Below are 22,783 nucleotides of genomic sequence, written 5' to 3' on the forward strand. Positions count from 1 at the left end.
AAACTATAAATCTATTAATACTTTAGTTTACTTTAGTAATCAAATAGTAAATAATCGACATATTTATAAACAATTGTGCCTGATCAGAAACAGAATAACAATTCAATTCTAGATATTTATTTATTAATTACTAAAGCAGGAATATCTTGGATATATTTAATAAATCTGTTCAGTTGATTGTAAATGTTATTTGATAAATTAAATAAAAATATTTTTTAATAAACTGTTATTATATAGAATAACATCAAAAAATTTTTATATATTTTGTAATAATTTTCATTTTCAGTAGTTTTTCTAACATAATTCAAATGGCAACAAGAGTCTTAATCATCAGAGAATTTATAATGACAAAACTATTTAATTTTAAATAAATTTAATTTAATTTAATTTAAATAATCAATAAGTTAAAAGCAAACATATATTTATATGTAATCTAAGAGAAATATAGCAATCTAAAAGTATAATCCAAATCAAGCAACGAACGTCATCAATTATTATTGTTACTGATAAAAGTAAGTTAAATTTTTACATGTTATTACATAATGATTTGGTATGATAATAATGATTTAAGGAAATAATGGATATTAGGAATTTTGTACGCAATAGAATATTATATTAAAATATAAATGCTGAATCTACAACAGCGTTACATGTTTGTTTTATGTATATAAATATCTTACATGTTTAACTTTCACCGACTGTACAGCAATCATTCAAAAATTGTTATTCTTGTGTGTGAATATTTCGAAAAAGTTTTTCTACATGATGCACAAATACCTCGCACTTCTAAATATATTGACTATTTTATATTAACATAAAATTAATATAAAATATTTAATATTTTCGATTTGAATTTAAATACTTTCATGCAAATATTTTCAAGATATCAGTGAGACTCTTAGTGCGGATTGTGATTTGAAATCGTTCGACGCGTTATACGTAATTTTATCATCAAAATAAAAAAAAAAAAACGTTAACAATAATTCTTGGTACCGAAAACTCAGAATTAAAAAGCGCGAGGAATATGCTGGAAATTTCAAATACACAATCTAGATTCCATTTCGAATTACGCGATCGACTTTTTTTAGATAAGTCCTCATTACTGCTCATCTTTATCCTTCGCTCCGTGTTTCAAGATTCGAGTGAACTCCAAATAGTCAAACATAGACCCTTTGATTGGTGCTTCGCGGTACATTTCATCTACATCATCGTCCGTGAATCTACAAAAAAAATATAATCAAGAAGAACACCAATGTAAGAACACCAATTTTTGTCGATATAAATTATTAATGTATATTTGACTTGATTTCAGTACAAGTAATTCTGATTTTTTTTTCAGTTATATAATCATACTCTATTATTGTATGATAATATTAACCATAATTTTTTTAATTAATTTTTTAATGGCCACCAATTTATTGCTTTAGTCTTTCCTCTTTTTTTTTTTATAGCAAAATTTATATTTTAAAGAGATGAACTTTATTTATAAATATTTCTTTAATGTTGTAATCCAATAACTTGCAATAATTTTGCAAATTTGATGCAATCTTCATATAAAATGCAATAAAATAAAATTACCTATCGCCCATCGTTGTGAGCAGTTCGCGAAGACGTTCCTCATTTATATGACCGGTATTTTCTTCATCAAAACAACCAAAGGCATTTTTAATCACGTCTTCGGGATCAGTCCCTTGTAGTCTCTCTCCAAATAATGTCAAGAACATCGTGAAGTTAATAGGTCCTGGTGCTTCGTTCATCATCGCCTCTAAATACTCATCAGTAGGATTCTTGCCTATAAAAAATTTATTTCTGCTTATCCGTATCTTTTGTTTAAGAATAGTAGAAAACAAAAATTATTACTTGCACAAACACACTTTATAATACATCTTTTGAAATTTTTTCGCCTATTATCTCTCTTCAAAGAATTTTTACTTACCCAAAGAGGCCAACATATCGTGCAAATCCTCCTTGTCAATGAATCCATCATGATTCTGATCGATCATATTAAAAGCTTCTTTGAACTCGGCAATTTGCGCCTGGTCAAACATTGCGAAAACATTTGATGTCGCACGCTGGGCGCGTTTCTTCGTGGTGGCACGACGACCGGCAGTTTTACGTGAAGACATTTTCAGTAGTCTCGTTTGCGCCTACTAAATCAAAATTTAAATATTATTCACAATTCTTTGGGCAACTCGAAAATCTCATTTCAAGCCAAAGAATATATTTTACACATTAAACAAAATTTTTCTCCTGTAGAGAGTTGCATTTACATGCCATTTAATAATTGTTTGCAGATATTCGTTGATGTGAAATGTCAATCATACATCGTAACTTTGAATGCAGAGAATATTTTATAGACTTTTATCGATATCATTATTAATAAAGCTCTTTATCTATTACTATGATGAATTTGAATGTGCAAAGTGTATCGTTTGAAAACATTTTCTTAAGAAGATGTGGGTAGTTTTTTTTCAATAAAATTTTTCTCTTAATAAAAATTACAACAAATACCGATAGTTTATTTATTATGACTCGGAGTGTTCTTATATATTTTCAGATTAAACTAATAAATTATAATCCGATAATATTATTCGTATTCTGATTGAAACAATATCCAATGTAACTTATTCTGCAGGTTATACATACATCGACTACTCTGCACAAATCAATTGTTTGTTTAAAAAATAAACAGCGATTTTTCGTTTTTCACGTTCGTAAATTCACTGCAAATTTTAGCAAAACAGGGATGCGTTCCTTGTAGATTAAAACGAACATCGCGATGGAACGATCCAAATTGCTATGTCGCCATCACACCATTGGCGTTTATTTTCGGATAATCAATTTACGATATCCCGACGTGACCGAAAAGAGGAGTAAAAATAATATTGGACGAAGGCGCAACTAAGGGGTCGTTATTCGAACGTGTTCTAACGGCCCGTTTTATATGCAACTTTATCTCGCCACTAACATAAATTTTATCAGTTAAAAATTTTTCAGTCTGAGTGAGACTTTGCTCATTTTGTTGCTAAAAATATATATATATGTTAAAATAACCTAGTTTATAGAAAGGGATTTAATGACAAAAATTAAAAATCGAAATTATATATAAATTCAGATCTCTTTAAAACACTGTCACATTTTATAAATAATGCATTTTATGTACAAAACATCTACAAAATTTTCTCACATAGATACGTACAAATGAAAATACTTCATGTCTCTATTTTTCAAGATTTGTTTTTTAAAAAAATGTGGTAAATCTACTCCGATCTAATTTTATAAACTTGTGTATTTTCATGAATATATTCTGAGAGAAAAAAATCCTTCAAGTCCCGTTTTCTTTCTTTTTAATTTCAAAATTTTTTAATATTTTTGAACTTTGCTTCACATAAAGGGAATGAAAAAAAGTAGAAATGTTGAATTACAAATTATTATTATTCCGTACTGTAATTTAAGTTAATATAAGAAAATAATTCGTGTTTTTAATTAATTAAAGCAGAGAATATGAGAAATATGCAGCCATAAATTATCATTAAATTATTTATTTTCTAACTTATCAGAAAACTTGGAAAATAAAAAAATCGGAAAAAATTTACATTTTACCCAAAAATATATATATTTGCAACGTATGTGCGAAATTTCTCTTGCGATTTTGTCTTTCATGAATTTTTACGATAGTTTTTGTACTCGTTTTTGTACGCGCTTACTCATCTGTCCCTCGAATCGTGTCCCACTTTTCCCTTTAATTTTGTGTCTCTTTCGCGTCCAATGTCGTCGCAGTATCCACTTTTGATGCATCACAAATCGAAATCAAAAATCGAATAAATTTGTTCCAGCGTTCGCAACAAACTCTTTTTTTTTTTCGACAGGAGATTCATATCAACAACTTCAAAACTATGTCGAGAAAAATAACAAAATTATTCGAATCTTATTGCTCATCACGCCCCCCCTCCCCTCCCATTTCCCACGGCACTGGACAGCTGTCTGTTTATCTACACTCCTTTGCATTGTATCTCCCTTCGATCATGCACGTCAGTGTATAACCTGGTTAAGAAACATCCCACTTATGATTACTCCCCTTCTGCCAATGATAACGATCTTTAGTCTCTTAAAACGAATACGATTTCGACCGTGCAGAGCGTGATCGAAGAGTGACAATGGCGTCACTCTCTTACAAATGAGAATTACATGGTCAAATCGTCGTATCTCACAATTCGGGAAAGAAAAATCGTTCGTTCGGCCCGATTATTCGCATTTCGAACGAGAATAGAGCACACCAATACTCACCAATAGCGAACGGTAAACGTTAGGGAACGGCTGAAAATGTTAAACTTCAGCGTCACGGTACGCACTGTGAATCACGTTACGCGTCACCCCGTGGTCATTCACCACACCCGGTTGGCCAACACCATCTGCTGGAAGGCAGGAGAATCGAGTCATGAGCCGCGAAAATCGCACAGATCGAGAAAAATTCAGGCCGTCATCGAGAATCGGTCAGGATCGTGCTTCCTTACGCGCGGGATATTCGCAAGCGAATCGCCCTTTCACTTATTGTTAGTTGCAAATCACTCCAGGCCCCTGGAATCGCTCTTTCATAATAAAAAAATAATTTATGTGTCATACATGACTTGGAAACGATGAGGAAACAGATAAAAGCCTCTATCTAAAAAGAGAATTTTAAATGGAATTCAAATTTGGAGTTTTCTAGAAATGCACGTGGATATTTTATTAGATTTTGTCTCGCGTTAAAAAAAAAAAATAAAAATAATAAAAAACCGTAAGACAATAATAACGTGATTATCAGGAATAATATAATTTTAACAATCTGTTGAGAAAAAATATCCGCGATGCAGCGATAGCTTATATATATAAACATGGAAAATATTTATAATTAGTTTAGAAATTTTTCGGGCGCAGTACGTAAATTATTACAGCCCTGAAGCGAGAATCGTTTCCATACTTGGATTAACGCGTTTTGTACCGATTCGCAGCCATATAAGGACATGAGCAAAGCTAATGCCCATTAGTTTACAATTAATGTAAACTAATTTTAATTTAATTCGAAATTTAATTTTTTTAAATTTTAGAAAAAAGATGAAAAAATAGAAAATGAGTTAAATCGGAAGTTAATCTACATTGATCGAAATATAATACGTATATCGTTCTATAATTTCATTTTTCATCGTAGAAATCTTGGTCACCGTTCAGGTTTCCCTTCTATTTCAGTTAATCAAGCATTCATCTAGACTTACTGCATTGTGATTTGTTGCATTGTGACTTAATAGACATGTCGCAATAGTTTCTGACAAATTTAGATCTATGAAATTTCGATAATATAACGTAAGAAAATACATTAAAAATAAAATACATATACAGATTATATAATAATATCAGAAAAGAAGAAATTAAAAAAAATTTAACTTCGAAGGGAGAATTGAGTGAAATAATGAGCGAAATATGAAGTACAACACTGATTTCTTTATTTATACAATCGTAAACTTACATTACAATGTATTACTTAGAAGTTAAGTGTAATGAAATCTAAATAATCAATACACCGTATATACAGAATCATACAAAATAGTTGATCCTCAGAGAAAAAAGTCTCGTCGGTGTGTAATTTTATCTAACATATCTTTACACACACACACACACACACACACACACACACACACCCTCTTTCTCGCACATTATTTACATGAATTATAGACGATAATATAAATAACGATAACAAGTTCTTCGGTGTTTTTTGTACACGTCTCAAATGATAAAAATCGTGCGAAATTGTGAAATTAAGGACAATCTTTTTCATGATTTCCGACGTGGATGTAGAAGAAAGTCAATCCAATGGAATTACGAGCTATCGTACAGACACGCCGTTGATAGTGATCCCGTTCCTATTAGGAATTGGTTCCGCTTCATAATGTCCGGATCTGCCATACATTCTTCTCGGGTGGCCGCCGTATCTGTTGTAAACACATACCAATTTCTATAGAATAGTATCAAACAGAATTTACTTTACAATAACAAAAGTTTTCCATATTTATATATAAATATATATAAAAACCGCCGCTAAACTTTTTTTATATTATTTTTACATGTAACTTAATTTTGTTAACTAAATTCTTCATAATTTTTTTATTGTAAATATAAAAATTAATTGAAAATAAATGTAATCGTACATCCTTAAGTAATGTTAAAAGTAAACTAATAGAATTGTTATCCAACGAGACCTTAATTTGCATATAGTAGTAGTTGCATTCTTCTATGTATCTAGAATTAAATGATTGGTGGTTAGAAAAATTTGAAAATGTTGCACAACTTGCCTGTATGCACTGCCACCTATGCTATAGGGGTTATCGTAGAGACCATCCTCGGGGACGTTCTCGTACATGGTATTATGCGTGCCGTCGTTCAACGTAGCGTAAGACATGACGGCGGCATTTTGGTCCTCTTTCCGTTCCGCGGCTTGAACGTTCTCGGTGTTTTTCACCGGCGTAGCTTTTCGTCTGAGAAAGAATGTGTGTAATTTCATCCGTAAATACACTTTGACATCGAAGAGAGAAACGCGTCTATTATCTCAAGAGATACGCTACTCACAGCCTAAGGTAGACTAGTCCGAGGATAATTAATATACAAATAATAACGCCTGCCCCGATGCCAACGCTCGTGCCAACACCTTGAGGCTCCGCGATCTCATTCGCAGCCACTGCGATACAAATAATGAATATTTTATTAATTGGTCTGGAATCTTTTTTCGCCGAATTTACATCGTCAAGTACATTAAAATAAACAGCTTGCATATTAAATATTTGTTTCTGGCAATTTCTGGAAATTAATCGCTAAAGTTTACATTTAAAGATTTTTCACGTTATAAAAATATTTTTATATCTCGAATGCATTTTTTAATAATTTCAAAGATGTAACATCGGTGTTTTTTATTACATTCGCATCTTGGTTCCTCGCCGCTCCAGTATCCTGTGTCCAAACACTTTCTCAAGAATATGCCGATTCTTTCGTACTGCGGTAAGCAATGATATTCTGCGGCTCCTCCATAAGTCGTTGACCCGTTCACCACTATCACTCTACCGTTCTCTATTGATCCCGGATGCTTGCAATCAACCGCTGAAGAAAAGCACGACATAGATAGATTTTAATAACTTTTGTCACAATATACTTGTCACATAATATGCGATATTTATTAAATAGGTATGATATATCTCTTCAATAATTCGCGCATTATGTTTCTGCAAGTAGAGCAAAACTGAAATAGAAATATCCTCCATTATTTTGTAATAATAATTATATATTTCATAATTAATGAAGAAAATAATTAATGAAGATTCGCGAATAAGCATGCATGAAGAGACAGCTCAGAACTTTCAAATTGTCGAATATGACATTTTTCATTATTTAACGTAAAACATTACTTTATTACAGAACTTTTTTACTTATTGTTAGCTATAATTTGTTTTACCTACGAGAAGTGACCTATGCATTATGAGATCCCATTTATTAATTTATTTATTCATTATGACAAATGTCATTAAACTTATCATTTAAATCTTTATTCTTCTATTCTTCTATAATGAATAAGAATTTTGGAAAAATATTGTTCATTAAATTTGTGATATGAAACATATTTCTGCCTAACGTATACATATTGATATGTAAAAAAAGGAATGATAAAATTTTTCAGAAATAGATAAAATAATATTGTTTCTTTCTTTTTTTTTTTTTTGAATAAGAAAAACTGCTTTGTGAAATATCTTACAGAAGCAAGCGGGCGTTCTCCCGCTCCAGGATCCATTTTGTAAACAAATCCTAGTCTCATTTCCTTCCATGTAAAACCCACGTGGACAACTATAGTGCGCCACACCACCCACACTATGAGTTGACACTTGCGTAGATAGTACGCCACTTTTTTCCGGATCTCTGCATCGTATTTCTGTAAATGTTTGTTACATGGCTAATTCTTAATTTTTATATAATTTAACGATCGATCTCCGTCTGAGCGTGTCGAACGCTTGGACGCTAAATCGCTTATAACTTTATTAATTTTTCGCTATTTCAAAATAATACTATAGGAAATATATATATATTCTTGAGATATTCTGCTATAAAAACATACAACTTTTTGATTTGAATTTTTTGGAAAATTCTAATAACTAGAAATCCACTCTTACCTCGACAAACGGGGGTATCGCTACTCCAGGTGCCGTTTTCAAGACACAGCCTTCTGGCAAATCCATCTAGCTCGAAATTGCCGTCACACTCGTAAAGTGCAGCTGCTCCATAATATGTTGCATTGGACGTCAACGTGTAACGTCCGTGTTGAATGTACTCAGGTTTTCCACAATCGACATCTATCAGATGAATGCTTATATCACACATATATATATAGTATTTATTTCAAAATTTTAATGTTAAAGCCGCGAATTAATTCTTTGGGCACGGCGAAAATATACTTTATAATAATTATCGATCGTTTTAATCAAAATGCTCGTCAAATTATTTAACAGGGAAGGACAAGGGAATTTCTTGTCGTCGATATCCCGTATAATTTAGCGAATAGTTAACTCGATTGCAAAATGCAATTCTTCTTGGTAATTAGAATATCTGGTGATACTTACAGACGCATTGCGGCACTTCGCCGCTCCACTTTCCATTCTCTTCGCAGGTGGACAAAGGTTCTCCGACTACCTTGTATCCTCTCTCGCACCTGTATTTCGCCAGGGCTCCAATCTTGTACGAAGTCGCGCCTGTATTTGAGTTCTCGACGGTTCCCGTGCGTATCAACGTTCTTCCGTACATTCGATCGTTTCCGGTCACCGAGAGAATCCCGTGCTCCGCCAGTATAGGTTCCGGACAGCGGATCTCTGAAAATGAGTAACATAAACGTATACAAAAAAAAAAAATATTAGATGTTTCCAAAAAAAGATTTATGCCCGATTTATGCCACCAATCGGTAGATTAACTTTAATCTCGGTTCAAAGAATTAGTTCTAGTTCTAAAAGTTGGAAAAAGATAAGAAGCAAGTTAAAGTAAATCTACGATGGTGGGATCGGATTAGTCCGTCTTAAATTTGTCGATATACCGATTTTTTTTCACAGTTTTGTCGAATTTCGAATTCTATTCTATTTCGACCACAGTGTAATTACCTTCGCATTTCGGAGTAGCATCGCTCCATTGACCGTTGTCGAGACAATATCGCCTCGAGACTCCATTTAGTCTATAATTCCTCGTACAGCTGTACGCGATTTCGCTGTCAAGATGAGTTGTATCGTTCACGTAGGTTACAGCGCCGTTTAAAATCGGAAGAACCTTACCGCAATTGATGTCTGCGCAACAGTTATTATAGTCAGTAATTTTAAAAGTAATCCACTTTGTTCCCAAAGATAAAATATCGATTAAAAAAGAATACACGTTACATCCTTAGATCTTGTAATTTTTTATGTAATCTTGTAATTTTATGAAATTCGAGATAAGTATTGCTTATTTGTGACATTTCAAATCTGATCTGTATCAGCACTTGAAGTATCTTTTTCGCTCAAACTTTTGGTAAAATGTGCTATGTTCTTATTTGTTTTAAAATATCATAATACAATATGTCAATCAAAGAATCTCAGACGCTATAAATATTTAGCCTCTAAGTAGAGAAATAAAGTGGAAGAAACGGTTAATCGTTTGAAATTGATGCAAGTAATTTTCCTACACTTGCTTTTATGATAATAAGTTGCTCTGAAGGAGATCTCGTTTAGGACGAAGGCCATCGAGTTAGTCAAGATAACCTTGATCTAACAATAAGTTCCTTTCCATTATCCAACGATTATATCACTCGATGGGAAAGAGATATGAGAGAGATGACTCACATTCGCAAATCGGCATCTGTCCTGTCCATTTGCCGTTTTGACCGCATGTATGTTTCGCCTCGCCGTGAAGCAAATAACCCGCGTCACAATGATACACAATGACGCTGTGAACATTCAGATCATATCCTACCACGAATCCTCCAGTGGGCACATCCGGGGTCGGACACGAGATCACTGTATGTGAAAAATCATGTTTATAAACGAGTATCTTCGTGAAATTAAAAAAAAAAAATAAATAAAATAACGAATGCTTTTATATTTTGTTTAATAAAATTTTATTTTCATGAAATTATTCTTCGCGTTGCAAAAAGAAATGTATTTCTCTCTCTCTCTCTCTCTCTCTCTCTCTCTCTCTCTCTCTCTCTCTCTATCTTTTTTTTTCTTTATGATATAGAGACTAATTGTTGCATAGAATTATAATTAAATATAGAATTATATTTTTTTCATATAGAATGGCTTAGAATTTTAAAGTTAATTAACAAATAGATAAAATGTTGCTTTCGGCATGGGAAGAAAGTTAGAGAAATTCGGACTTCATTGAGACAAGGAATAAGTATTCCACTTATGTATATTCCACTTTAAAATGATGAATAAAATGATGAAAGAGTTACTGTAAAAATTTTTTCTTACAAGCCATAGAAATATTCCTTTTTCTTAATTTTTATGTCAATTAAACACAGCAAATGTTGTAGCAAATGTTGGGGCATTTAAATTAATTGTGATTAATAAGTATAGTTATTGCCGGTTATTAAAAATGATACGAAAACAATTATTTTTTGTTGCTACTATGTTTTCATTGATTTAATATAGAATTTGCTCTATATAGTTATGCCGTAATATATGTCAATTTATTCTATATTATCATAGTGCAACATGTTCATATTTCAAAAGAATTACAGAAATTGTTATAAAAAGGCAGTATAAAGAATCATTTTTAATATAATAATATTACGGAAGATTTTCTCTATTACTTTGATCAATTGGAATAATTAATGGTATGAAAAATTCTAATGTTAAAATCGTCAAAAATATGCTTCAGTCTCCCTTATCTCCTCTACATCTTCAAATTAATTGTCATATAAAATTTTCATAAAAACGTAACGCAAGTTTTGCATAATAATTTAATTTTTTTCAATAAAGATAAATAAAAGGTTTAATTTTTTTCAATAAATCAAGTTCTGCGTAATATATTTCTATAGTTCTACGTAACATTTATACAATAAGTAATCCTTACATTCGCATGATGGTGTATCGTGACTCCATTTGCCCTCTCTAGTGCATTCTTGTTCTGTCTCACCTATCAGCAAATAATCTCGTAGGCACGAATAAATAGCTAAACTGCCTACCGAAGTTGTGCCGTTAATTAGAACGACAGATCCAAATTCAATTTGGGCTGGTGCCCCGCAATCGACGAATCGGCATTGTGGGGTTTTGCCGATCCATTCGCCACCGACATTGCATGTGAGCACCTTAATTAAAGAGTCATTATAATTAATTATAAATTAATAAAATATTATCTTTTTAAAGGTACATACATATTAAAAAAACGGAGTTTCATCTCTATTTAATTCAACGGAGTAATTAAATAAAGAAGTCATAAACTGAAAATTACTCACATTATCTCCGAACAAAATAAATCCATTTTGGCAGGAATATGTGGCAGTGGAGTTGACTTTTGTTCCGTTAGTTGTCACGATACTACCGTTTACTTCCGGTGGTTCAGGACACCAATCGACTGTGATCAGTCCATGTAATAATACCAGGGAGAATGACACAGTGTAATGTACATCAAAACGTGATTCCTTAAGCCCAAGCATACTGATGCTACTAAATTATTACTAATGCTACTACTAAAATTGTTTTCTAATTATAGAAGAATTATTTTCTGTTTATCACAATTAATGTGATTATATAATATGTAATATTATATTTTATATATAATGACGCACAGGAACCGGAAGAAAAAAAAAAAAGCGAGAGAGAGAGAGAGACAGAGGGAAAAAAATAATATGGCAGATGGCGAAAGATCGATCGTTTTTCGAGAGCAGAGTTGCATCGGCATCTAAGTCAATTGCAATTCAGCATGGTTGGAGATATTGGACGTGCTTCGTCAACGATTACTTACGCAAAAATTCGGGGACGAATTTCAAACCACTCCCCCCCCCCCCCCCGCAATTTCACCTAGAACATCACACATCCATCGAAATTTCCCTATATATATATATATATATAAATTTCAGATAATTTATTATCAAATTGAGGCAAACATTTAATTTATGAATAGTCTCTCTCTCTCTCTCTCTCTCTCTCTCTCTCTCTCTCTCTTTCTCTATTGATTATTACACTACTTACATAGACACTGTGGTTCGTGACCGCTCCAGATGCCACCGTCGCCGCATCTTCGTTTCGTGTCACCCTTTAGCGTGTAATTTTCCTTACATTTGTAATCTGCGAGAGCGCCGTGTGTGGTTCTATTGTCCAATAACGTGATAAAGCCATTCTTCAAATCCGGCAGCGCACCGCAGTCGACGACTGCGAAAATATTCGAAAGATGACGAAAGTTGCGCGTGGCTCATATCCATATTAGCATTAAACAGAAATATCTGATTCCCATGCGAATAATGTACAATATAATAGGTATCTTAAACTATTTATATGCTTATATGCGTGGAAATAAAATTCATTGTCGGTATAAAAGATGATTGTAATAAATGTCAAAAATAACCGCATAATTTTTAATTTATTATAATTTTAAATCGCAATCTGGATGTATCATACTGAGTATTATACCTTTACCATTTATACAAAACAGATCCAAGATTAGGCTATTCAATGTTAATTGCGAACTGTTTGATCCTCAATCCATGATGACAGTGATCGATAAGAGTTTAGCATTAAAAGCCGGAATAGGATCGGCGTATTTGAAAATGCGCAATGAAAATGAAGACACCAAATAAAGAAGCCGAACGGGCGTTGACACTTTCAAGACGTCGTCGAAGAAGCCACACTCACATTTGCATGTAGGCACGTCACCGCTCCAAAATCCGGTTAATTCGCACGTTCTGCTCTTCGATCCAACGAGCATGTATCCGTCTGGACAAGCGTAATCTATCGTAGAGCCTATCGTTCTCTTGGATCCCACGATTATAGTGTTCTCCGATTTCTCGGGACTGCCACAGGTCGGTGGCCCTGCGAATAGGACGAATAGGACGTATATTTTTTATACGAAACGGCGTCTTAATAAAACATTCTCACGTTTCCTTCTTTTTCTCGCCCAAAGCGGCGAATTTTCTGCGCGGGAGTAAACCCCAACCGGATTCTCCTCCCGCTTCACGCAAACAAAATTCCTCAACACTTACTGCTCTGACAGATCCAGTGAAGGTAATCGAGATTGCAGCCGACGTCATTCCAGAGCCAGCCGCGGCCTCCGTCCAGCACGACGCAGTTTTGCTCGCCGTTGTAGTTGTTCGGTTGGTCCTTGCCCCAGGATGGCTTCTGCACGATCTCGCCTATAATAGAGTTGACCCGCTTTACTTCTACTCTAATTAAACTGGTATGTATCCGGTATGCATACAGTGCTCGAGCCTCTATAATTATTTTTGAATTATAGAGTGGAATTTGAAATATAAATAATTACACATATATATATGTATCAAATTTACATATTATTATTTTACAAACAACACAAATTTCCGCAATTAAATTTTATATTTTGAATCCTCCCCAGGTGATCGTTTCTACCAATGTGATTATTTCGTTACATTCAATTCGCAACTTTGCAACTTATCGATCATATCGTGTAGTATTACATTGATAAATGGCTTCGTAACAACAGATAATTATTAATTAACGTGTACCGCACGTTGAAAGATGTGACTTCCTGTCGATTTCGACACGCTTATAACTTTCACGTTTTATTTATCGCCAAACGATGCCCCCGGCTGCGATTTCGTAACGATTCTACTTGTGATACAATTTGTTTCGATTAACGATTACATGATACTGGATTGGCTCATCAATGCGGAACGTCGTTTTAATCGAACGAAGCCCGAATACGAACTTGCAAAATCGTCCGCCCCCGAAACAACGATGTCGTGTATATTCGTCGGTAATTGCCACATAATTGCCGGACAACGAATCGAAAATTGAATTATCGGATCTCACCCCGGTTACCTAACTCCGCCCTCTCGATTCGAATTCCCACGGACGATTGTTGACGCTCGGAATAATTTACCGAAATTCCGTCAACTTACCGTCCACCCATCGCCACGTTCGAACGGTGATCTGCGGTTCCTTCTGAGCCCCAATCCAAACCAACTGAGTCTTCAGCTTATCCTTCCGCCTCTCTAGATTATTCAGGATAAATGTAGATGATATTCCCTACGCAACATAGACATAGATCGGATTTAATATTTGTTGTATTGCCTATAAGAAAGAATATTAATGATCTTTCTTTATTTTTTTTTTTACACAAATAGATAATTATATATATTTCTCTACTTTTAATATGCAGGATATTTTCGAGATTCGTACTTGTACTGATTGTAAAATCGATATAAATTTGTTTGTTTAGAAATTTTAAGAATTGTTGACATTCGATTAATATGAAAACATAATATATTGCAAGGAGACATTTATAAAAATATTGTCAAGAGAGAAATTATATGTATAACCTTGAAACCGTGAACGAGATCGCCACCGCGAGTTTTGCAATAGTTCTTCGCCTCCTGGAACGAGCCACCCTTCTTTACTATGAATTCGTAACACGTGGAATTGAAAGCAGCCAAGTCGGCGTCGGCGGGTGTGCCGGCGTGTGCGCATCTATCTATCGAAAATTCTGCAAACATTTATGAAATATTTTATATCAAACTCACATTTTATATCAAACGTGCGATTGCTCTATAAACTCTACATTGTTTCCAACTTAATTCTTTATTCTTCATTAATATATGCCTAATTAATAAAATTATTTATGATGAATGCTAATTACTAATTAGAGGAAGCTTTTAATTTTTTATGGAAGCCCTAAACTTACCGTCCGTAGCGAAAACTTCCACCTCGCAGAGGCTCAAACTACCTTCCACACCGACAAGTTGTAAAAATACGTACTGGCCTACGAGTGCCCTAGCACAGATGAAGGTCTTCGTGATGCCCTCCTCTGCGAATTCGATTTAACAACAATCGTAATTAATTTAATATCATAATATTTCCTGTGTTTCGAGAAACACAGTTAATTTCCAACCTGAGCCTTTGAAATATATTACGAAATGTCTTAAGAATAACAGCATTTTTTTGTAACTAAATAGTATATGATAAAGTTATTTAAAATAGATAATAGATTTTTTGCACTTCTAAAATTACTTAAAAAAATACATAAAATGTAATAAGACTTTATAATATAAATATAAATAAAAAACTTTTTTTTGTAGTGAAACTTTTTGATGGCATACGTGGAAAGGTGTAACGATGAAGATCTAGAATATTAGTCCTAAATGTTCTTTTGCCAACTTTTAGATTTGTAATTGTTCCAAAGCACTTACCAATAGTACCGGGGAACCAGGCACACAGAGGATTGCGCTGCAATTCAGCGCTGCTGTTGCCTACTCTTATCTCAATATCCTGAAGAGGCTGATGACCTGCCGACCAATCGATAAATCATTTCTCCGACCAACTGCAGAGAGAACGATTTCTTTGGATTTCATAAATTTTGTTAAAAGGCACTTTCTCTTTTGGAGTAATAATTGTCCAAACGATTATTAATTATTTAATTTGAAGATATATTTTATTTTTATATTTGAATATATTTTATTTTTTTCAAATAATAATTTCTTTCTATTAAATAACATGATATATACTTTAATGAAGCAACAAAATAATATTTAATATAAAGTATTATATTGTTTAAATTAAACAAATTCAAAAATTAGACAAATAAAATTATTAATCCAAAAAAATCTTTTTCTCTGTCCAATTATATTAAAAAAAAAAAAAAAAAAAGAAATCTTATAACCGAATGATAAAAACTGAAGAAAATATTCGGGATGTTTAGTTATATTTTACTTTAAATTTCGCCTTTTCTCAATTTTTTTAGAATTAGACGTATCTACTCGTATTTCCTTTTGAAATATAAATATTGAAATATAATTTGTTATCAGGATACATTTGAAAAATAATGCGACTGTTACACGAGTCATGATCTCAAGGTCGTTTTAAATCTCGAATACATTTAATAACGCGGAAGTTTACCGCAACAGCCTCGTGTTGTCACCCTGACGACCTTAACAGAATATGGCTTGAGAAGGTCGACCTTCCACCAAGGACTGGGCTCGCTCTGGGTTTCCGTGCATCTTTTCCCATCATGTTCCGTGCCGAAGTCACCGTCATTACCATGATTCGCGTTTCCACCTCTCACGGTCGTCGATTGATTCGCCGGTTTACGAAAACCCACGTTTGTACCTGTTGCCCAATATTTATTCTACTTTACTTTTGTCATTGCGGTACTTCTCGAATAAAACTATAAAAAACCAATAAATTTAAAATTAATTCTTATTCGATTTTTATTATATGTGCCACTGCTTACGATAACTTTATTTTACGAAAACACCGTTTTCGCTTGGCACTTATTAATTGCGGTTTAGTCACGGTCATTAAACGTTAAAGGTGGAAAACTAACAACAATGCGCTCGTTAACGCCAGGACGCATTTGACAATAACGGTAATTATCACCACTAATTATTATTTGTCATCCGATGTGTCAGTTATCATCGCTTAGTCACTACCGTTGTTCCATTTCAATACGCGTGTATTTTTTTCTGATGGTCATTTTGTCTCCAGAAATCATTTTCGGTGGCGATTTGCAACAACACGCAGCCGTTATTTCGCGGAAATGGCGCGGATCGTTCCGCTACTGTTGAACAATGACAATTGTGTTTCCTTGCGGTCGCGCTTTTTACGTTGAGAAAGTCATGGAAGCCGGAACGAAGCCGGTTTTTACGCACAACAACGTAGCAATTTATAAAAATCGATCGTCACCAATCTATGATGTTATTCGTTGGATAACGCGGCAAAACTTGTAATCGAAATTTTACACATTGCGCAAATGCTTTCCTAGGAGGATGCTTTCCAAAAGCTATCATTTCTTTTCTACTGAGAAAGTTTTTTTGGATAAGCACTATTTTTTTGACAATAATACAAAACAAAATAATTTAAATATTATATTTTAATTTTTACGATTAAACAGCCTTTTAATATTCTGGTCAAATATTTGATTTAATATTCTTGTCGAATTACATGTAAATTTTCGTCAATTCTTCAAAGCTATTAATTTTCGATCACATACATTATTATTTTCAAAATCTACAATTTGTTTCAGTTATTGATGATATTTTTGGAACACCTTGTATAAATCAAGAGAAAGTGGTTTAATTGGCATTTTAAGGCAGATTAATAATTTGGTATCGTCTCCAACAAAATGTGATGTACTCATTCGATGAGCATCCTCTCTCCCATTTATTAGGTTTGCCAATCATATTACAAAAATGATAAGAAAGGAGAAAGTCGAAAATTGCCAGATGATCGAAAACGAATGCGATTGAATGAATTATGAAGACGTACATAATTAATATAAGTCGTATTAATTAAAATATAAGTCGAGCATATATATATATAAATTAAACAAGTAGGAAATATAAAATGTAAAAGAATCTTTCTCTCTGTGTACGGAATATCGATGTCCGACTTAAAGAAGGAGAGAGTGCGAATACTCACCACAAAACGGTAGGTCACCCTGCCATTTTCCTCGTGGGTTGCACACCAAGCTGCCAATTCTGAAAGAAAGTAACAGTCATCAGGCTGGAATACCGAGTGTATTATCGGAAATAGAGGGCCGGGCTGCGGATGTCACTCTCTCTCTCTCTCTCTCTCTCTCTTGACATTGCGCAACTGATAACAGGTGCAGGTCGGCTCCGTTATGTGTGTTATACCGTGGAAAAACCCTTGCCGGGTCGTTGGAGCGAAAAACGTTACTTACAGCTTTCTGTATATAACCGGTGTAACAATTCATTACGAGATGGAGATGCGAGGACGTTGCGAGGTAATATACAAAAATACTTACACTTTTTTAAGCTTCGAAGAGAGAAACTCTCAGATGAAAAGAGAGCGCTCCGATTAGGTAAGTGGAAGGAAAGGCTTACATAAAGGCTTTGGATTTTAGGTCTCTAAAACGAATCGTTATTCAACGATTACACACCCATGCGTGTAATTGTAAGTGTTGGACCGCGACCATTCGCGAGGTATGCATTAACGTCACGCGCCATCGCGTACGATTAAAATTGTACACGTTTCTATTTAGTCGAATCCGAACTTTGATAGCTAAATCTAAATCGATTAATTGATTTAAGTTGACGATTTGTCGGGGAATTTTTTTTTCCGGATCGGAGAGAGGAAAAAAATGTAATCGTCGGAATCTTCCTTATCGTATAAATCCATTGTCTCGAGTTACGAGCCGACGAGGAATGCGTCAACGGGATTTTCAGCGTCCTGTATTTTTCTTTCGGAATTCTTCCACCGTCCCGCGCCCCCCCACCCTCCTCCTCGCGTTTGAAAACGGAGAAAGTCAGCGGCGTCATCGCATTATCGATAATCACTATTCTCTCAACGAGAGAAGCGTGCATTCCTTCGTTCGCTCGAGAGACGCCGCTTTGCACGCACTTCGAGAAAAACGCCCGATCGCGAGTAACACGACCGTCAATTTCCGGTCGCGTGCCCCGCTCCTCTCCCCCCTCCTCCCCCCTCGTGGACGCCGGCAGGAAAATTAATTTTCCTTCGCGTTTGTTTCGCAAAACAAAAAACCGGTTTTCTCGCTTGCCAACTGTAGCTCTGTAGCAATCCTACGCGACAAAGGTGTACAGTTATTGTACACCTCGAGCGTTTCTTTCTTGCTCGTCACGCTACTTTTTCGAGTCGACTACTTTTTCATCTTTTTTCGCGAAGATAGAAGCGAGAAGCACCGCTAATTACACACATTTTTCTGACTGCGCGTTCTTGAAGAATGTCGCAAAAAAAGTGATAATCGTGAAGAGAGAGAAAATGAAGGACAAAAATCTAATAACGAATACATATGAAACGTAACGTAACGTAATTATTAACAGGCAGATCTTGTCGTTTAGTTTTCGTTGAGTCAAATTAACTTTCAACGCACCGTAATTTTATTGACATGTTGATTTATCATGTCTATTTACAGTGTCGGCAGTGTTCGGCTAATTATGACGCAATAAAATTTTTTGGGCAATACAAACGCGAAAATCGGCATAATTTAATTGAAATTTCAAAAATAATATTTCAATAGGTCTATATAAAAATCAATAATAAATCTCAAAACCTGTCGATCGCACATGTGCGACACTGTAAATACTTAAATGCAGCGCTAATTAACAGTTTGTAACGGTATCACCGCAGGATACGTAAAAATTATCGAGGTTGTGCATTCCAAATAGATTTCTGGCTCTTTTCCAAACAACTCCAGAATTTTATCGAGAATTTAAATTTTATTACCTTTCAATTATAATCAAATTCTAAAAATAAACCAACTATAATTCTATATCTACATTCCTTTTTTATTACTTATTACGTTTTATTCTTGTTTTTCTTATATACATAATGTATCTTGCTGACTCTTTTTCTAATTCATTCGCCGCAGGAGAACGGCACGCCTATCGAGATCGAGATTCTTTTCGGGAAAGCAATATTATCCGCAAACGCTGTATATTGGTCCTCCATAAAATTACGTCATTATCATAAATGATCCGCGAGAGGAAGCCTACCAATAAAATTGATATTAAAAGCAAATATACGTTATAACTATTGTCGTAGCTTTTAACTACGTAATATATTTATTTTTATATTACTTTAATATAGGATTATTGAAAGAGATAAATTTTTGTAGATTATCTTTTTAGAAATTAGTAAAAAATTAGTAATTATAAAATACAATTTAGCATAAAATTAATGAAGCTTTATGATAAAGAAAATATCTCAAAAAAAATAAAAAATAAAAAAATAAAAATAAAAAAATAAAAATAAATATTTTAACTTTGATTTTTCTGAAAAATAATTATCGCTCGCTTAATAATTTTCTGAGAATCTACAATGGCCCTTCCGTTCTAGTTTAGGAGTGAGTAGTAGTTTTAATATATATCACTGAAAGTACGCTTACCCAAAGAGTTCGTAGCCTGCATCGCAGGTGTATCTCGCTACGGTGCCAGCCCTCAAGGATTCATCAGACAGCGATACCTTGGCGTTCATCGGCACAGCCGGATGGCCGCACTTTAATTCTGTAATCAACAGAATTACAAATGCTTAGTTATTTGAAGGCAAACCGCGCGCGAGCGGCCAACGGCATCTCGCTGATAAAAATATCGAACGGTAGGCTCGTAACCGTCGTAAATTATGTTTGTAATTTGCAAAATCATTTACGAGAATTCCCAGCGCCTTGCGGTCGCATCCGATTCTCGTTGAGGTCGGCTCACCTCGCGTTTAAGAGCCTTCAATATCTACAGACAATTTCGTGAAAACCGCACATCTTAGTGGACATTTAATATGTAGAAATATCGCAATATCTTTCCCCCATAACGCACCGATTTTCTCTTGTCGATTTTACAACACCTCTAATTAATTCATCACACAGTTAAAAGGAGATAATCGCGTATTCGCGCTGCATCTAGAGGTAACTGGGACTCGATCGTTTCATTCGCTTTTCGTTAACTGTATACCGATGCAGGTCGGATGTAACGACACCGCGATGACGCTTGCAGATTTCCGCCACGCGGACTTCCGCCGTGACTTCTATCGATCGCAATCTGCTTTTTCGCGTCCGACGGTTTCGTGACGGTTCGATCGACCGAATTTTCAGGGCATGACGCGAATCGAGTCGATTCAAGTCGTGGTTAAGATTTACCGGCTGGTCATGCACGAAGAGACAGACGGGAGTCACACTCACGATGGCAATTTAAATAATCACGAGAACCGTTACTCTCGTATCTCTCAAGGGAAGTCTCTGGAAAGAAATGCGTCTGGTGTCACCGCATTCATTTAAGTCGCTGACTTGGGAAAAAAGGATTAAGTCCAAGATTCGCTACTGGCAACTCTCTGCAATCATTTCAATAAATAACAAAATGATTCTATAAAGCGCGCATCTTTAATTTTCTCTAAATTGTCCGAAACGATTATATTCTTTTTTTTTTTTTCCTCTAATCATTTATTCGATGATGAAGAAAGAAGGAAAGAGCCGCGACTTCTCGTTCGGGCTTGTTACCTCGCGAGTGGCTCGGACGAACGTCGTAGGAACCTTGAACAGGGATCCCACGCAAATTCCATTATCTGCGATTATCCAATAGTTGTCTGACTTTCCACGCTTCGCGATTTTAGAGTTAAATTCGCACGTCAATTAAACGCGACGTCAATTATTTCTTATTCTATTGTCACGATTATACTGTTCCGAAGATTATATCTCTCTCCTCTTTTTTCTTTTTTCCTCAATCTGAAGTGCCAACATGTGGTCCAAAGAGAAAGCGTACGACTTTCAGGACACCGTGTACATCACGGTTAACTAGGCGAGATATAATGCATTCCCGATTGAGAGAGAGAGAGAGAGAGAGAGAGAGAGAGAGAGAGAGAGAGAGACCCGCTGATGCGCTCGCATAAGGAGGACTTTTTCTCCATGGGGAAAGTCTATCGGATCGCGATGGAAGCGCGCGATTTATGTCCCGAATCGCGCGAAGCAATCACATTGCGCGATGTGAAATTCACCGCCCCTATTTCTTATGGGAAAATCTTCCGCGCGAGACACTTTTCCACGCACCTCTCTGGGCACCCCTAAACGCGAAAGCGCCTTTCTCGCCTTTTCTCGAGAGACTCACGTCTCGCTCGTGTCTATTCCACTTTGTCGATATTTGCATTCTCACGTGTGTTTCTTCGATTTCCTTTAACCCTTTACGTTATAGTGAACTCGCTTTTTCAGATCGTGTTTTTAGATTTCACGCGTGAGATTTCGTTACACTTTTCGAGATTACCTGCCACAACGCACCACGTTTTTACTTATTACTTATTGTGACCGCATGATGTCGAAATACTTACGCCACTTAAATATTTCAGTTACTTAAAGACAATCGTTGTAAAGTGTGAAAAGAATTGTATGGAAAAAAAATTTTTCAGCAAGCAAGAATATAATAATTTACATAACAAAAAAAAAAGAAAAAAAACACATTCAACTCCCAAAATTGGTTTTAAAAAACTTTCAGCTTAGAATTATAGATTTTTAACAATATTTCCTATTTAAATGAATTTAATTTAATAATAAAATTATAAAATAATTTTATGAATGAGATTTTAAAATAAAGAATAAATTAACTTTAGAATAAAACAAAATGCTTTTTATCATATTAGAATTATTAATAGTAAATCGTCTCTTAAATTAGATTATAATTTAATTTGTTTCTAAAATATGTTTCTGAATTATTTTATTATCTTATTATCTGTTGAAGTACGTCCTTCTTTCTGTCTTCCTCTTTCTGTCTCTTTCTCTCTCTTTATTTCGATTATCATCTAAACATCATAAGTAATTCTCGAAGAGGCGATATCATCTTGCCGATTACACAAGCGAGGTCGCGCGACTTGCGGAATAATTTCCTATTGTGCTTTCAAGGCCGATCATGGCAAATTACCTTGGATATTTTTAAATGGATCGACATCATAATTCTGCCATGAAAATAATGCCCTCATTAATTAATAAATGAATTCTTCAAGTATTAAACGGTACTTAAACGACGGATCGCCTTCATAGTTTATTCATAATATTTATCTTGAAAGCAATCAATTGCTATAAGCAGATAATATATAGTATCAAAAGATAATTA

At 34.5% G+C, this 22,783-nt stretch overlaps 2 protein-coding genes across 3 annotated transcripts in view; both read right to left on the reverse strand.

Annotated features, from left to right (window-relative positions):
- Nucleotides 1–591: 591 nt before the first annotated feature.
- sqh (myosin regulatory light chain sqh) lies at nt 592–4,442 on the reverse strand. 2 transcript variants are annotated; one of them, XM_011632196.3, is made up of 4 exons: nt 4,288–4,442; nt 1,937–2,150; nt 1,579–1,792; nt 592–1,220 (listed from the first exon to the last, which is right to left on the reverse strand). In XM_011632196.3, the coding sequence occupies exons 2-4, from the start codon at nt 2,124–2,126 to the stop codon at nt 1,100–1,102; spliced, it is 525 nt and encodes a 174-aa protein (XP_011630498.1). In that variant the 5' UTR covers nt 2,127–2,150; nt 4,288–4,442; the 3' UTR covers nt 592–1,099. The 2 variants fall into 2 exon arrangements, with proteins under 2 accessions (XP_011630498.1, XP_011630499.1); XM_011632197.3 differs by having other exon boundaries at nt 1,937–2,147; nt 4,288–4,416.
- Nucleotides 4,443–5,458: 1,016 nt separating this feature from the next.
- The window catches only part of fw (CUB and Sushi multiple domains furrowed), a 29,986-nt gene continuing 12,661 nt past the window's right edge, over nt 5,459–22,783 (reverse strand). The window contains exons 2-22 of the mRNA XM_011632194.2: nt 20,086–20,203; nt 17,640–17,698; nt 16,119–16,328; nt 15,413–15,508; nt 14,908–15,030; nt 14,546–14,709; nt 14,126–14,252; nt 13,232–13,381; nt 12,885–13,061; nt 12,225–12,404; nt 11,489–11,607; nt 11,107–11,341; nt 9,873–10,046; nt 9,162–9,341; nt 8,634–8,879; nt 8,187–8,366; nt 7,775–7,948; nt 6,946–7,125; nt 6,601–6,709; nt 6,327–6,509; nt 5,459–5,966 (exon numbers count right to left, since the gene is read on the reverse strand). Of these exons, the coding sequence (XP_011630496.2) occupies nt 5,861–5,966; nt 6,327–6,509; nt 6,601–6,709; nt 6,946–7,125; nt 7,775–7,948; nt 8,187–8,366; nt 8,634–8,879; nt 9,162–9,341; nt 9,873–10,046; nt 11,107–11,341; nt 11,489–11,607; nt 12,225–12,404; nt 12,885–13,061; nt 13,232–13,381; nt 14,126–14,252; nt 14,546–14,709; nt 14,908–15,030; nt 15,413–15,508; nt 16,119–16,328; nt 17,640–17,698; nt 20,086–20,203 (3,290 nt within the window). The 3' untranslated portion in view covers nt 5,459–5,860. The remainder of the gene's footprint in view (nt 5,967–6,326; nt 6,510–6,600; nt 6,710–6,945; nt 7,126–7,774; nt 7,949–8,186; nt 8,367–8,633; nt 8,880–9,161; nt 9,342–9,872; nt 10,047–11,106; nt 11,342–11,488; nt 11,608–12,224; nt 12,405–12,884; nt 13,062–13,231; nt 13,382–14,125; nt 14,253–14,545; nt 14,710–14,907; nt 15,031–15,412; nt 15,509–16,118; nt 16,329–17,639; nt 17,699–20,085; nt 20,204–22,783) is intronic.

This window comes from Pogonomyrmex barbatus, unplaced genomic scaffold (assembly GCF_055798465.1).
Source record: "Pogonomyrmex barbatus isolate J1 unplaced genomic scaffold, ASM5579846v1 scaffold11, whole genome shotgun sequence".
Lineage (NCBI taxonomy): Eukaryota > Metazoa > Arthropoda > Insecta > Hymenoptera > Formicidae > Pogonomyrmex > Pogonomyrmex barbatus.